The sequence below is a fragment of the Anopheles arabiensis genome, chromosome 3 (assembly GCF_016920715.1).
Source record: "Anopheles arabiensis isolate DONGOLA chromosome 3, AaraD3, whole genome shotgun sequence".
Lineage (NCBI taxonomy): Eukaryota > Metazoa > Arthropoda > Insecta > Diptera > Culicidae > Anopheles > Anopheles arabiensis.
In genome coordinates this window covers 17,733,236-17,750,729 of record NC_053518.1, presented here as the reverse complement: position 1 = coordinate 17,750,729, position 17,494 = coordinate 17,733,236, and the positions used below count along the sequence as shown (strand labels likewise).

At 41.9% G+C, this 17,494-nt stretch overlaps 1 protein-coding gene across 4 annotated transcripts in view; it reads right to left on the bottom strand.

Annotated features, from left to right (window-relative positions):
- LOC120903018 (trafficking kinesin-binding protein milt) overlaps window positions 1–17,494 on the bottom strand; it is an 89,055-nt gene that overhangs the window by 64,115 nt on the left and 7,446 nt on the right. For 2 of the 4 annotated variants that reach the window (XM_040312195.1, XM_040312196.1), the window contains exons 4-5: window positions 8,063–8,231; window positions 5,754–5,963 (exon numbers count right to left, since the gene is read on the bottom strand). In XM_040312195.1, the coding sequence (XP_040168129.1) occupies window positions 5,754–5,963; window positions 8,063–8,114 (262 nt within the window). In that variant the 5' untranslated portion in view covers window positions 8,115–8,231. Of the gene's footprint in view, window positions 1–5,753; window positions 5,964–8,062; window positions 8,232–12,135; window positions 12,665–16,607; window positions 16,724–17,494 lie in introns of those variants that run through there. The other 2 variants (XM_040312194.1, XM_040312193.1) reach the window with 2 other exon arrangements.

Below are 17,494 nucleotides of genomic sequence, written 5' to 3'. Positions count from 1 at the left end.
ATGTCGGTTACAGACGAGCGCGTTGTGCGCGCTTACAATGCCGAATTACCATGATGCCTCATTGCAAGAGAGAACAACATTGTGTTTGTTTATCTTCTTTACTTCGCGTTTTGTTTTTTTCATTGCGTTTTTTTGTTGTTGTTTTCAAAAATAGCCAATCTACCCCTCCCGTGTCGATGATGATGGTTTACATTATCAAACAACGGCCATTTTCGCAATACGAATCGGTGAAGGTATAGGTCATCCGGAATGACATCACTGAGGAGAAGATTGTATCCAAACCATGTAGAAAGAAGACCAAAAGTGTTAAAACAAAGCGTAAGCCAATAACTTCGAGAGCTTCGCCAGGTGACGCAGGAAAAACTCATCACCGTGGGCGTCTAAATAGGGCGTCCTAAGGGAAGCCCTCTTCATGCTGCACTTGTCAAACCGATTGACGAAGCAGACACACTTTGACACCGTTTGACCAAATCCTGCGTAATGCCAATTGCTCAATCGTTCTTTGAACAACGGCGGCCCAGAACCAGCTTATTCTTACCGGCGTTACGTAACGTGAGGTTTGTGTCCAAAGAAAACCCCATACAAGTGTCGCGCCGAGATTGCCCCAGAACCTTTAAACTCGGGAATACAGTAAAGATATCGAAGCGAACGGGTGACATAAAATCAATCCACCGACGTTTATCTTCTTTGACCGGCTAACGGCGGTAATCTCACCGCCAGCCAGTGACAATAGGCCATTTTTGCTATCAAGATTGATAACAGTTCTTTTTTGCTGCAAATATCAATTATTTGCAAAGAGAGAAACAAAGAAATTCGCAAAATTTTGCAAGATAAACAAAACAATTTCCGGGCCTTTCTAGAATGCATTTCGTTATCACAATCAAGAGAGCGCATGTTTGGTAGAGGGTGGTTGAATTTTGAGTGATTTGAAAAAAAAAAACCCACAGGTATTGAGGAATGTTTCATTCCAGTTTTTGTGTGTGCATTTCGATTGAGCGTACGTGATGAATTGAGACACGCTTCTTATCGCACGTTTCAATCCCCTTTGCAAATTATCAACTGCAACAAACAGACAACCCCCTCACAACCACGCAAAGAAGAAAATGGATTAAGTCCGATCATGCACACTGTGATCCCATTTTTGCGTCGTTTCTTCCAGCTGACCTACAAAAGAAGAAAATGCTCAGGTATCACGCTGTAACAGGATTTGTTACACAATGATCGATTACGGGCCTAATCCCCGTTCAGGATGTTAGCCATCATTCACGTTCTCCTTCACGATTCAATTTTTATGACCAACAATATAAAGCCATCAAATCTCGTGTGATCGACTGGCTCGGGTGGAAAATGTAATGAAGTGATCATAACGATCACTAGGCGAACGGTTTCTTGTGGTCAGAACTTTCATCATCATCCATCTTGCACGTTTCCGTTGGGCTCTCCCCCAAAAAGAGGGTTAATACTGACAGGATTTGTACCATGACGGACTCGGACGTCCATCACTCAAGATCATATGCAATGAATGAGGGGACGACAACAGTAGTACCTTCTCGAACATAATTAGGCAATCGGGCCGGTATGCGCCCGTTCGGCATGATATTACTTGGGCCAATTGTTTCTGCAACCTGATTGAATGTTTCAGCATCGTTAGGTATAAGATCCGGCTTTAGCGGTACTTCTTGCACCGGGTTTCCAGCAGCACCATATTCTTCCACTTACGCCGTTTACACCGATTCGAGAGAGGGTGGTGGATGGAAGGATTTATTTCTCTAAAGTTAATCATCCGTTTAACCGCTTCATTACGGGCTGCTCACTAGTGATGGTGTGTTTCATACTTTAATGATTTTGAAAGAAAAATGGACTAATTATTTTCTATTTAGTATTTGCAACATTATTGCGATACTAGTTCCCAAAGCAAGACAATACAGTGCACTTTTGGGAGGAGAAAAAAGTGTTTAAAATTGCATTATATGTATCGATCCAGTTGTCCATGGGTTGAAAATGGTGGTTTGCAATCGTAGCACATTGATGATAACAATGTACACGGAAAGCTACAAAGTAATCGGAGACCCTACATAATGAACCGGAACAAGGGGCTTGAGACGGAAAGACCACAATTCGTTAGTACTTAAAACCATCAGGCAATAAATTGCGCCATCTTCATCGTAATCGATCAACCATTTCGTCCGCTGATTGGATATATGGAATATATGGGACCTTCCTCACAGGCAACTCTCATTAATGTGCCATTAGTCAGTGGCCGGATTAAGCAATTTCTTGGATGCATGGAACAATGTCGTGCCAAAATAATCTCCGAACATAATGGAGGGCTTTATTACACAGATTAACAAATATTCGGCAAATGAAAGAACAACGAATAATCAAACGTCTAGAAGTAAATGAACCATTCTCGTCCATGTAGCACAAAACCGTTACGAGAAAATCATACACTTCACGTATGGAAGTTTATTATGATCCGTTATGGACATTTTCGATGGCCGAAAAAACAGACAAACACTGTAATTATTCCTCTCGCTTCCAGTTTCAGCTTGCTAGCGTGATTGTCGTATCCCCATTGCACGATTCGGTCGTGAAGTGTTCAATTGTAATAATTTTATGAAATATAATATTCAAAGTTTAATTATAACGAGCTTTTCAAATGAGCATATTAATATGAAACTCGTGAGGCTACGCTCTAGAACTCACGATCACAGAAAGCACGATCTATTGTTATTAAAATTTTAATTCCGTTCGAGTATCTAGCCATGACACAAAAACAATGGACAGCGGATAGAGAAAAAATGCAATAATTTATGTTTAAATAAATGGCTTTATAAGCAAATTTACTACCCACGAAGAGCTACTGTATGGTAACATAAATAAAACACTATTTTAATGCGCACATAAACGTCAGAATAAGAGAAAAAGGCTTTTACACGCCAATTAGCCAAGCGCGCCACGTTTGCATCGATCGAACCGCCAGGTAAGGTGTCCCTTTCCGTTCACGCTTGGATACCTTCAATTAGCTGTCACTGAGCCATTCAATAGACTTAAAGGTAACAACAACAACAAAAAACAGTAAAACCCTTCGCAAATGTTACCACACTAACTACACCTTAATTTCCTTCTTTCATGCGAAATTAACCAACGTTGCTTCTTGGTCGCAAAGTGCAAAAGACGCAACACTGGAAAGGAACGAAACGTGACGTTTCCTTTCGCCGTACGTTCGATTACTTAGCATGTAACCGATTAGGAATGTAATCGATAAGGAAATTAGCCTATCGATGAGTGGATTTTTCCTGTATGCCGTATTTTTCCCACTCTGTCTAAATGTAGTCAAATCTTATGTTTGAAAAAGTTGAAATTGCTTTCAGGAAATGGGAGGGCATAAAATAGCGAACGAGTTCCGGATGTTCTTCGCACCCACACGTGCTGGAGCTTAAAAGTGTAGTGATGATTGATCGCCAAATATCACACTGTCAAATCGTTTCAACTCTAAACGCAAGGCCGTTTTGAGCATAAGTAATTCGTGCCAGCACTTAAATAGAAAGGAGCGACTAACGTTTCGTTCGATGAAGGGTAAAATTTTGAAATATTGGTTAATTTGAAAGAAAACTAACTTGCTATGCTGGCCATTTCGAGATAATGTAATGTTGGAGACAATTCAAAGAATTCAAAGAGCAACATATTAAAAAAATACATAAAGATAACAATGGTATTAAACGGATATATCTTTACTTCATCTTTATTGTTATTGCATTTGATCATTCAAATCACAATCACAAAAATGTGCATCATTTTTCACACACACAGACAAACATGTCCCAAATAATCATTGCATTTCTTGTAAACCGTTCACGCTAACGTAAACATAAATAATGTGTTACTTTATGTTCAACCCCCATGCTGCATCACAGGGGAAAACATAACTCAAAAGCAAACTCAAAACCTGACCATGAAAGTGGTGCTGGCAGAAAATTACACTAACTGATGCGAACAACACCATCCAACCCAGCCCTTACAAGTGAAAATTGAATTAAAACATTTCCCGCAACAAGCCACTGGGTCAGTGGAATTTTCGACTGGGAAAATTTATTGTCTTGCGTGTGCACTTTCTTCACTTGCTCATGGTGGTTGGGTGGGTGGGTTTCGGTGTGGTGTACACCTGATTACTTCAATCGGTTCCATTTTCGTCGGACATGAAACGCTGGCCAGTGTACTTTGTTGCCCGATAATGAGTTAATGTACCACAACAATGGGTGAAGGTCATTTGACTGACTACTTACTCCCCGTTGTGTGTGACCCTTTTGCGCAACATAACGACATTGCCATTAGAGCTCACATTAAGCAGGAATTGTCATAATCGGCCGAATTACCTTTTTTTCCATCGGGAGCGTTATTTCTTAACCCCTTCGCAAGTGGTAGCACAATTGCGTACTGCTCTGTTGCAAGTACAAGCCCATTTCCGTGCACTTTCCCACGTCCTGATGTGAACTTAATTTTCTCCAAATTTTTCAATCCCAAAAGCACCCATCAGAGGGTGAGTTTTCTATCAACAACTGCGACCTCTAACGAAATGGCACTCCTGCCTGCCCGAGCTCGTGTAAAATGCGCAAAACCATCGCACGGGTGTTGGTCATTTCTTAATCGATTTAAGTAACAACGTGCGAAGTGTCACGCATTAGCGTGAAGCATCTGTCAATTTGGCGATGGCGACAGAGATGGTGGCCGAGGTGTGCGTCGCAAATGGATGCGTTTATTTTTCTATATTAAATTTTCATCACAACTGTGGGAAGGCTCTGCCGTGGGTAGCTGATAGTGATGCTGTACTGACAGTTATTGAAAGAACGGTGATGTATCATTTATGAACTGGATTGCTTCAGAATAGGAGTAATGGAATTTAAACCGACTCAGTGTACAAGGGCGCAGGGCATGGAATTGCTTGCATAATATCAAATACTTCACAAAATCAAACAATTAAAAAATCAAAGCGAAGATGAAATACACAGAGAGAAACTGCTTCGTCGTATCGATTTTTCCATTGTTGTGTTCCAGCACTTTGAGCGGAATCAAAATTGATAATGGAATACCATCTTGTTATCGGCACAAGCTCACATCTCTTACATTCATAGTCTCTGTGCAATCGTGTTCTACCAGTACGGTGCAAACTGATAAGATAAACAACGTGTCCACTTACCTTGCAAAACTCGTGCCCGATGACGTGCGCACCCGCTTTTATAGCGCAAATTGGAAGTTTGCAAACAATTTTGTGAATATGATTTTTACTTAAAATTAAAGTTGCCCTTTTGCACCGATGATTGCATTTTTATATGATTTAATTGGATGTTATATAGTAGTTATAAGTAGAACACATTACAATAAGTCTTGTAATAAATGTTATAAGCAGATATTTCATTTTAACAAACATTTCTACGCATTAATAACTCCTCTTAGAAAAATTTTGTTTCCCAAAAACCACGTTTTCTCTTTTCACGAGGCTCATTTGAAAACAGGCAGCAGCGCCATCGCGCGGAAAGTATAGCAAGCTCTTCGGCCTATAGTTCCATTGACAGCTAACAGAGGGCTCTTTGAGGCACTGCACTCGTTTCGCTATGGTTTGTGTCTTCGCCCAGCGCAAGCTTACGCCACAGAAGGTCGCAAACCAACGAAAATAGAGTGTGTAGCCAAAAAAAGAACGATCCCCCAAAAATAAAGGTGTATTTTAAAAATAAAATAAAACCAACGCTACTTACGGAAATAGTTAAGTGCTTCCCGCGTCTGTTCCGTCGTCAGGCCGAGCCCTTCCGTCGGTATCGGTAGCGCTGGATACTGCACGAACCAGTCCTGATTTTCGTACCCACCGAAGGTGGTAGTAGTGTCCGCCCGGATCTTGTACCGTGGGATTTGCTCCTCGAGCAAGGAGAAAATCTCCACCTCGGGTAGGTCTTCGGCGCTGCATACTTCTGTTAAAATTGAAGGAAATAAAAATAGAGCAACATTAATACGGTGATAGTTAATAATTGGAGTTTGACACACGCTGCTTAGCATTAAACAATAAATCTTAAAAAAATGATTGACAACCAGATGACCAACTAAATCGTACAGAATATTGTGGACGTGAGTTCATGCATGTTGGTTTGCTCACGCATTTAACGATCTATTTGAGGGGAGGTTCCGGAACACGCGGACAGGATGTCGCTGCCTAGAGCTAGCTGGGTAAGAAAAGGTGATGAAAACTCGTTGATGGACAGCAGCTGTTTTTAGAATATGCTTACGGTTCTCAAGCAAACACACATGCCCACAGGTCGGAACGGCATAATCCTACAATAGTCACTAGTGTATCACGTGGTCCAAAAGCTGTTGGGGGTCTGCTGTGCCGTCAGTAATGTTAAACACATGTTGATGTCATGCGGCTTAAATGGTGCAGCAATACAGACGAGAAAGAATGCATTTTGCCCTAGCGTACAAAACCAACACACAGGTTAAGAGTGTCACCACGTTCAATATGAAAATGTACATGAAAGTTCACAATTTATCTTAAATGTGAACCAGTCTCTTCAACGGTTAAAGTGATTTCTAACTAAACATATTATTGCAACAACTTCCTGTTCACGATTAAATTCATGATGCAACTATTCCCAGTTGATTGCCTAATGATAGTTCTTGCTTAGTAGTTTCTTATCAATATCATTCTCCTATATGATGGTTATCTTTGCACAAGTCATGTCTATAAAACTGTACCGTATACTAACAGCTCAACACAATTGCAAATAGTTGCCTGCTTCCTTCCTGTCGCTTCATATCGGGACAAATCGACCGACCATAACACACAGTGACCATAAACCTTCTTCTTCTCTTTTGTGTTAGCGCAAAACGTGCCGGCAATTCTTGCTGAATTGTACTAGTCACACGCTCTCTCTCTCGTTCCTTCATTAAAACCCTACCAACTTCAAAAGCGGATACAGTGAAAACAAATCTCCACTGCTGACAGCACCACGGCTGAAGCAGCATCTCTTTCCACCATCAGCCGTACTAGCGAACGGAATTGGAGCATAACATTGGGTGAAATTGAACACATTTGCCGCAGGTCATCGGAACGGAATACAAGGCACCAAACTTGCCAAACTCGTCACAACACGCTCGAATTGGTTGCTTGTTCATCGTGGCTTTCTTGCGAATTTACACCGTGTAACAACTTCGTACCTTAGGTGATCGATTTCCAACTCCAGATTTGTGCTAAAACAGTACTAAAACATGATCGTACAGCAGACACGTGCGTGGCATCGGGTACAATCGAAAGCATGGAATCAAAGGTGTAATTTCCATACAAGGACAATCGATTGCGCGATCGTCCCAAAATTTCTCTCCTATTACTACGAACGGTAAGCACGCATAATAAGCGAACCCACGAGAGAGATTGGAGAACGATAAATTTTCCAACGGTTGCGTTTTTATTTTCCATCCATATCCCCCCGGGCCACGATTGGAGAATATGTGTGTGTGGTGCGAAGTGAGCATCGGTACATTTATTGCGGCACATCATGCAAACTGAGCGCCAAGGTCCTCCCGCCATCGGGCCCAACCAACCAGCTCGTCAACTCAATCACTCTCCATTTAGCGCTTTGCGGTCGAGTTGTGGCGAAACAATATGCCGGGCGGGATTGATGTTTTTTTGTTTTGTTGGCCATTGCATTTCATCGAGGCGCACCAAATTCATTCACACATTTTCACACACACACACACACACACACACACACGCATACAGTTTGAAGCTGTTTGAGAATGAGCTGGAAAGTCGTACCGGCGTCACGATTCATGCTCACTCGAACAAACGAGAGTGACGAATAGCACACACCCGCACGGTGCTGTGGCACGAAATTGACCAAACAAAGCTGATGATGGTAATTTTGGATGTTTTGTAAACATGTCCTAGGATAGCTTCAACCTGGATGAAATACAACGTCTTTAAGAAACGTCCGCGTTTGACAATAAACAATAATTTGTGAATTTTCAAACTCGAAACCGTTGTCGTTAATTGTCCCCCAAACACACAGACACTTACCAGTTATGCATCCAACGTCTCGCTTTTCTGTGATTTTAGAGGCCTGCTGCATAAGCAATCGCTTGCTCGGCAGCCCCGGCAAATGCTTCTCGATTGTCGCCTGAGTGTTGGGGCTCAGGGGAATCCTGGCCCCACATTGTGAGGCAGCCAGTTTGGATTGATACTGTTCCTGGGGGAGATAAAAGTGGGAAAATGGGTAATTATTAGAAACAGCTAGCGGCAATCTTAGACATTAGAAACAAACACATCTTAAAAATGAGGCAATAAAATGAAATGAAATGAAAAACAAAACATTAATAAAACGTCCCCCATTTCCCCAATGTTTCCCATTAAAGCCGTGTTTCATGGTCAAGGTTATGTTGACGTCCCAAAATGCACTTTAACCTTTAATCCGGCCACCGAGAAGTGCACCTTGCATTATCTTGTAAGATTATGTCCATCTCGTTAAACATTGTTAGCAGTTGGACCGTCGGTAGAGCGTGCGAAAAAGGCCAAACAGACAGAAGAGGTCCCAACCGATTCACAATGAAAGGGCAGGGTTATCCCACAACTCCACACACACCCTCCCTTCGTTTTCCTTTCTCTCAGTACCCGGGAAATGATGATAGTGAAATGTGGTGTGTGCGAATCTCTCTCTCTCTCTCTTCGCCGCTGGTGACATAATTAAACGCGTCCACCGCAGCGCGCAGAGCAGATGCCACGGAACCACGGAAAGGGGCAGGGCTGCTGCTGGTTTATGTAACTAGCAGCAGCCATTGAACTACTAAATTTGTGCATTGCTTCATTTCAAGCGCAAAGTCCAACCAACCACCACCCCCGGCGGCATCATGCTCTGCCGCCGATGCTGAACGCCAACTCTTTTTTTTATTTTACCATCGTAAGGGGTGGTTTTAGAGAAATGCGAATTAAAAATATCGCACAACATTTACATCGCGGCTGACGGACGGTGAGTGGCTGAATCTGATCGTAGGCATCATAATCAACGCAACCTAAACAAACAAACAAACGCAGACGGTGGCCGAAAATGTATGGCGTTGATTAAAATAAATTGAGCTGATCGCATGGTTGTATAATAATGAGGTATGAAATCATCAGAGGTATGGAAAATTAAGACGATGTGTAGCTATGAAAAGGATTAGCTTCAATCGTTCGCCGAAATACACCACAAAACGTGAACTAAAATTATCGAAACGTATCTTAATTCATGCTAAATCACAAACAAAAGTCATTAATTACGCCACTATTATTTATATCGGTTTCTATAAAAGTTTTAAAATTAACGAAGACTAGTTGAGAAGAGTCTCCCCGCAGAGCTCCAATAGACATTCAATTTGGCGACATATTTATGCACCTTAAATCTAGAACACATCTTTCAAGATCACCCAACACACTAAACATTATGTAGAACTGTAATGAGCATTCTCATTATTCATTACCCTGTTTTTCCCCCTGCACTAGAGTACAACAAACTCTGCATTGGTTTTGGCATAGTGTCAATGTGAAAAAGGTGCCAAAACTGATGTTAACAACCCATTGCACTCTCGGTGTCAAACACATTATACGCTGTCCTACTACGCTCACCACCGCCGAATAAACCGTTGCCGAATTGTGTGTTTCCGAATCTTTTTTATCATTCACTAAACATACCACTACCCATCCATCCATCTCGTCTAACCAAATCGAAGGGCAAAATGGATGTGGAGGCTAAAATAAAACTCTAATGCAAAATCATAAATCATATAAACCTTAAAATAGTTCATGCCTGCCAGCGATGGTTATGCAACTGTGGCTGATTCGACCGTACCGAAGACTTCAGGATTGACCCTTTGCAGACGGCGGCGGCGGCGACCGGCGTGTATCGATTTTTTCATACACCGTCCACCACATTGGGTCAGGTCAGGGGTTTAACGAACTCGGGACGACTCTTCCCTATTGCACTACAGAAACACGTGATGCTTCACGGTGTTTTTTGTGAATAATTTGCTGCACACTTCAAAGAAGCGAATGTAGACATACGGACAAGTGAAATCAATTTATTACATTTCTTTTAAATGCAAAAAAATAAAACAAATAGTCGGATACACAACAACAAATATCAGGCACAAAAATCCTCACGGTTCGATATATCTTTCGAAAAACTGCATAAGCCGGGGATAAAAACAGAACCCCTCAAAGATTAACGATACGGATGGGTCAAAATGAATGATACGCAAATAATTATCTGTCGGTCGCCGACAAACGGCAACATTTTGTATCTCTAATTCTGTCCCGACAGACAGGCCAAACCGGGCTGCAGCTGTGATAAGATACAGAGCAAACCCGTTCACTATTTATGTCAGGGGTTTTGCTAATGAAAATCGATCTATATTTGGTTGGCTGTCAATATCAGCATATAGAATAGGAAATTTTCATACGTTTAGTTGGAATATTAAAATCAAAATGAAACGATATCGGTTTGAGAATTGTTTGTTACTCGAATTAAAAATCAAGTGGTTTGTTTGCAAAGAACTGTTTGTTTCAAGATTTGCAACACACAGTAGCACATCACGTTTTGCAATAGGAATAAGGAAAAATTAACTGTATCTTTACGTCGGAACGCAAAACAAGCAAGCAATTAGCAATCGAGCCGGGTGTGAAGAACAATAACGCACAGAGAGAAATTGCTGGTTTCCGTTAAAGAATAGAGAAAGTCAGGGCAAAACGGGACCCCCATAATGATTCTAAGATTTCGTTTGATTTGTGAAACTCCTTTCAGTTTCGTAGTTATTTCGTTGGTTAAAATACTTTATGTTTTGAATTTGATACAAAAATGGTAAAAAAAAAAACTTCAGCACTATTCATCGAATAGCTTGTCTCAATACATTTTATTATCTATGTACAAGTTGAGCTGAAATACGATACGCTATTTCATAAGCTAATTCCCATAATGAATTCCTACGATATTTCTTAAACTAAATCCTACGCAATTCGAACAAAAATCAAACTGCCTCTTGGCAAAATTCTTCACATTGGTGAAAAGCGAGCTTTACGCTAAATCTAGCAAATCAAGTGTTCATGAACTTTATAAGAATAATATCAATAAATCAATAAGTCAATAAACATATATTCTGATTCCTACACTATTCCTACACTATAATGGGCACGTTATTAAGTCGTACGAGTTGACGACTGTACCACCAGATCGGCCCAAAGTTCCAGGAATGATTCAGAATTGGTATAGGTTTAGTATCAGGTCCAAGATCTATATGGGTTCATGATCAGTTCCACAACCAGTATCGGATCCAGGACCGCTATGGGTTCATCATCAATTCCAAGACCGCTATGAGTTCAGTATAGGTTCCAGGACCGGTATGAGTTCATTATCGGTTCCAGGACCGGTATGGGTTTGGTTTCGTTTTTAGATCTTGATATGAATTGGATTTGGGATTTGATTAATTTGGCGTACGAGTAAAGAGGATCCTTGAAATTTCGTTGCGTAGCTCTGCAGTCGGTAAAAACTAACTAGATATAAAACATATTTTGGTCTGATGGTTTAATTTAAGGTTTAAAGCATTAGCCTTAAAAAGACATAAACTTGCAACATTTGTACACGGAAAATATTCTTAATTAAGTAATAAATTTCATCAACATAATTCCACGATGTTTGATTGAGTGAAATTGATGCTCTCTTAAGTCTCACAGCGATCATGATTCAATAAGGATTTCCCATTAGTAAGGTATATACAAAATAAAAAAACTAAAATAATAAAAACTAAAACAAGAAGCAGTTAACACGACAATGATGCCTTTGTATCTAATAATTGCCGACACTATGAACCAAATTTCAAAATTAAAATCTAATACAAATATTACACTACACTACACATGATACACTTTTACCCCTACATACTCTACACACAGGGGGAGGCGTTTTCACATACCAAGATCGCTTCTGAGCCGCGAAAATACAACACGCAATCAGTACAATTATAACTGAACATTACATTCGACTTTCGTTTGGTGTTTTTTGTATTTTGTTAATGATCTTGTGCACTGAAACGATCCATTAAGTACCCTATTTTCAGCTGACTTACGCATAGCGGTATGCTGCCCGTGTTGAGAATGTACCGTTCCCGCAAACATCCTATGCTCAGTGTGGCCTTGACGTATGCAATTACATTAACTGACTGAAGCAGCATGCCGGAAGATGCAGATATGATGTTGGTTCACGTTTCATATCACTCAACTCAGTTCATTGGACACTGCTCCTACTGCAATGATGCAGTTTTGCTTTGTCATCATGGCCTTCCACTGAGCTGCAGCTTAAACGCACTGCACCACACCGGCGTGTGTACGCATTCTCTCCATCACATAATCACCACAGGCCATCTTTTTTCATAAATACTTGAAGAATTTAGAAAGAAATGACCATCTGCATACAAAATACACAATACGCACACACACAAAGAAATCTTGCAGCTCCCTGATGACCGTGCAAACGGTCCCTACACCGTTTTTAGTTACACAATATGTGCCGCTTTTGTGTTGGCTGCAATAACAGAAGAAACGGCTACACGACACTCAGCCGCGTAGTACAGTGGTGTTAACCAGCGAAAATCGAACACTAATCGAAGCGTACCAAAACTAGAGCAACTGCCACGATCAACTTCAAACCGTCGGGGGCCCGGGCGCGCACACACAGGTTGAACGGATTTGTTTTGTTTGTGCTCTCGGTTGGGTTTTCTTACAGTACCCGAACGATGCGTGAGGTTTATGGGATTTGGAAAAATAAGCTTACAGGTGAGTAAATATTTTCGCAACGGGATGTAAATTACAACACCACAATATAATGGAGTAATAATAGTTGGGAAAACCGAATTTTAAATAAATAAATAGTCTACAATAGAAATATGTATGCTTGAAATAAATGTTAAATAAGGAAATCATAAGTATTCTTGAAACATATTGAAGTATTTTTGAATTTGACCTCAAATATGTTTGTATGCTCTTCAATACATCCCTCTAGGGATCTTTATGCGTCCGCTTTTTTTTACTACCACTAACCATGAACCCCACAGCATCCATCGCATCCGCGTCACTAGCCCGACCGACACCCTTTGTTCGTGTGAGTCGGGAAATTACCGCAATTGCGCGACCGCACAACGCTCTACGCCAAGAAAGACGATCGCGCACTCTTCGCCTGTCTGAGCGATTCGTCATGAGGATCACGCACCACCATCAGCATGTCGGCAATGCTTCGACGCCAATTGGTCGCGAAGTTTCGTTAGCGAGATGCACTTCGTTTACTTCGCTTCGATGAATCAAAATAGATTCCGCACCGGGGTGGTAGCAGCACCCAACACCGACGGCGGACGCAACCATCATGGTTCGTTCACGCTCGCGCCGGAAGTAACTGCTAAAACGGGCAAGGATGCAAGAGAGCAAAGGGTACACAGTGCTTAAAAGCGAGCACCCTTAACAATGCAATCAATCTTTGAGAAAGATGTTTCGATCGACGTTGGAGTAGGAATGAGTCACAGTAGTGGCACGCGACACAAAAGAGTAAGATTGGTTTTATATGTTTGTTTTAAAAGGGTTTGTTGTAGTGATGGGTAAAGTTGGCAAAAATCTGGAGTCGACATCGATCCGACTCCGATAATTTCGGAACCGACTAATTTTGGAATCGTCTGGATCCATCCGGAGCTGTCCGAAGTCGTCCGGAGTCGTCCGGAGTCGTCCGGAGTCGTTCGGAGTCTTCCGGCATCTCGCTGGAATCGTAGTCGTTGACTCCGATCGACTCTGGACGACACCGACTGAATCCGGCTGATTCCGGACGACTTCGAATTTCTCCGAACGTCTCCAGCCGACTCCGTACGACTCCGAACGACTACGGATCGGAGTCGTGGGTACGCTAAAGAGAGCACATCACTAGTTTGTTATAATTACTTTACTATAAAATTATTCAAGCTTATGACTACGGACATGCTTAACATTACTAAAATAGAGTGCCTTTAAAGCCCTTTTACCAACTATCAGAAGTTAGCATAAAACACGCCTCCTAATCCTTATTTTATTTCCGACATAAAAAGAACCCGTAGCGATGATCGTATCAACCTTGTCTGACAATGTATTGCCATTCGCCACAATTTTCATACGCTCGCTAAGGAAATGAACTTGAAACCATCTGGTTTCAGTGCCATTCTGTCCGTTCGTTAGATAACTAGTTTCACACGATGTTACCTTTTCTGTAACTTACACCCCGCTCGACTGTTGTACCTTGTTCGTTCGTTGTGAGACTATACACAGTCGTGTATAGTTTAAAGAACGTGTGGTTGTTATCAGACACCGTGGCCGGTAAGGAAAATCGAGTCGAGAGTTCATAATTAACACCAGCTCTTACCTCAACGAGCCATGTTCAAGAATGTGTAAACAACATCGTCAAGCGAATTTTTCTGTCGATCGCCGACGAAGCAAAGACTCAACACGCGGGCAGAGAAAAAGACGATCAAACGGTACAATGGACGTCAGCAGCACGGTACGAAAATCGTTTGACAACTCCCAGGCACACTCTCAAAGCAGTGTGATAGAAGCTTCTATGAAGGAGGAATCAACAACGTGTTTGAAAGAAAGTTATTTCCCTTTGATTGCTGGTTGGATGTCTTGTGCGATCACTCATCAATATCCTATGACAGGCTTTAAAAAAAATATTGGAGAACTTGCAAAACGTTGAAAATATGTTCTAATGGATTAGATGAGATACACTCAGATAAGATTAATATCATATTTGTGCCCATGTCTTATGCTGTGTTAAACCATTGCTTTGAACGAACAACTTGCTAGATTTTGTTAGATATTTTGCCAACATTTAGCCAACATATTATATTACCATAAAAGTGACGCCAGTATGCACACCCCGAACAGGAAACGGAAATCTCCACAAGAAAAACTATGTGGCATTTCATTACCTCATCAACACACTAGCTGGCAACATACGATTTCTAAGCGCGAACCAAAACAAAAGCACAGGAAAGAATGGATGACTGGTGTTCGATGGAGAAGCTTCAAGCTGAATTAATTATATTCCCCAGCAAAACAATGCACCGCCCAACAAAACTGCAGCATAGATACATGCATAACACGTGTAGAAAGGTACTCCTCCAATCGACTATGCTGCATAGCAGGAAAACCCTTTTACAGAGCAACTTAGGACGAGCAGCAGCAGCAGCAACATAGCATACTCATTACATCACAGCGATTGGGATATTTCAGCTGTTTAGTGTGTGCGAGAAGAAGACAAAAAAATCGATGCGAAATTGCGGGAAAATTTTGTTAATGAATCGTTAAAAATAACTGCATTATACCGTCGGTCTCCGATGTCTAGCGATTTGGACGCTCAAAGTAAAGCAAAAAGGCAACCAACCAACCAACCTGACAAATTGTCTCTCGTGCCTGGCGTTAAGAATGATCTCGTGAGGACCACCTACGTCATTTACGCTGTGTGCCAAAGTTTAGCCACCAAGCTCTCTGTCTCGCTTCTTAATCCTTCCCCGCAGTGTCTACACGGCGAACAGAAATGCCAGCGCTAGATGTGCGGGAGGGTTGGCTTAAGAGAAATATAAATTTGTCGATGATGCACGACATCATATGACACTCAAGCGTGAGGTTGCATAAATCCACCCTCTGACGATAAACGGTCTCTTTACGGTGGTCATGTTTGTTTTTGCTGATTTCAGATCGAAAAGGTCGTTTGAGCCCCAGCTCACAGCAGTATTGGACATGAACATGTGTAATTATCATGTCTTATGCAAATAAGTAGAATAACCGATCAATCTTTATTGTTTTATGCACAGAATCAGTGAAATCATTTCAATAAATTTGGCAATTTTTCGGGAAATTGACAGAACAAAACCCTCTTGTTGGCATGATGCTAAAATTAGTTCTTCAACAAACGCGTTCAAGCCGTCAACGTTTAAATGATTTTACAAATGGGCGAAATTTTTGGCACACAAGGACGTTCCCCACGTTGTCTTTAGTGGTGCTGGTCCGTTGAACCACATCTCTCTCTCTCTCTCTTAAAATTAGTACATTTTAAAACGCCAAAACAACGCGCCACAATCGGCAAGGACTCATTTTCTTCCCCAAAAAAATATTGACGGACGAAGAGAGAAGCGCTGTCGCAAATTGGCCGACGACGCTTTGCATCGATTTTCCAAGCGACGTTTCAATGTCACTCGCCTGACCTGTCATCCCGGCCGTAAGAGTGTGCGGAATATTGTTTGCGTAAAAACAAGCAAAATAAACCTTTCCTGTACTATGTAAACGCTACACACGGAGGCTTTAAATACAAGTGTCACTGGCGCCATATTCCTTTCCTTTTTTTGAGGTGCACAAAACCAAATGCTTTAAATCCACGGGGCAGCTCTTTGTTATCAGCACTTCACGTGGCTTGGCTCTTGTGTGGATGCATCTAGAAAAAGGATTTTATCAGCGTTCGGAGCAAGCTGTTTCTTTCCCACGCGCCCGAATTAACTCTATTTTACAACAATGTTTAGGGAACATTACTCACGATATCAAAATTATTCTTTATAATACACATATCGACACGCAGCGCTGAACAATCTCCAAAAATATTCGTAATCTCTTGGAAATGACGCTTCCACCGTTCACAGGTCACTTTCACACTCACTGCACAAATAATTGAATCCGTCTGCTGCAGGCAACTTCCACTGCTGCAATAAATCGACGCATGAAACGACTTCCCACACAACGACACAAGTGTACTGACGCTGTTTCGCGACAACCATGCGATATCGTACCGAATCTTGTCGTACGTATCGTACTGGAACTTCAGTCGCCGGTAACAACGATGCCTGCAATTTGGCGATTTCCCACCACCACCACCATGAGGAGCACCTGCAGAAAAGAAGTTACACACAGTTCCTGCTTCCGTTTCAATCCAGTGAACCCTCTCAATGCAAAAAAAACGAATCAATCCTACAATTTGATGGCTACCAAAACATACACTACACACCGAGGCTCATTGTCAAGAAACATGTGAATCAAATGCCCCTCACCGGGCATGGCGGCCCGCTGCTGGTAACAGCAATCCGACGAGTAGCAAAAAAAAATGGCTTTGCCAAACAACAAATGTGCGCGCTTACATAGACACAGGTACGCGACGTGTGCGACGAACACTTCCCCAGCTGCGTTTGCGGTATCTGTCCCACTTCCAGCAATCTATACGCGGCCAGCACCACCACATACGGAGCAATGTGTTCCCGCTCCGCTCCGCTATGCTCCAGCGTTCCGATCCGGCCACCTCGTCACCCACCGGGGTGCAAGATAAACGTGTGCGCCAAATCACGTATGCACTTTTCCGAACGTACCGAGGCGCTTGCCGTCCGCCGGTTGGCCCGGTGTTGCGAGGTCACGGTAAATTTGCGAAATATTCGG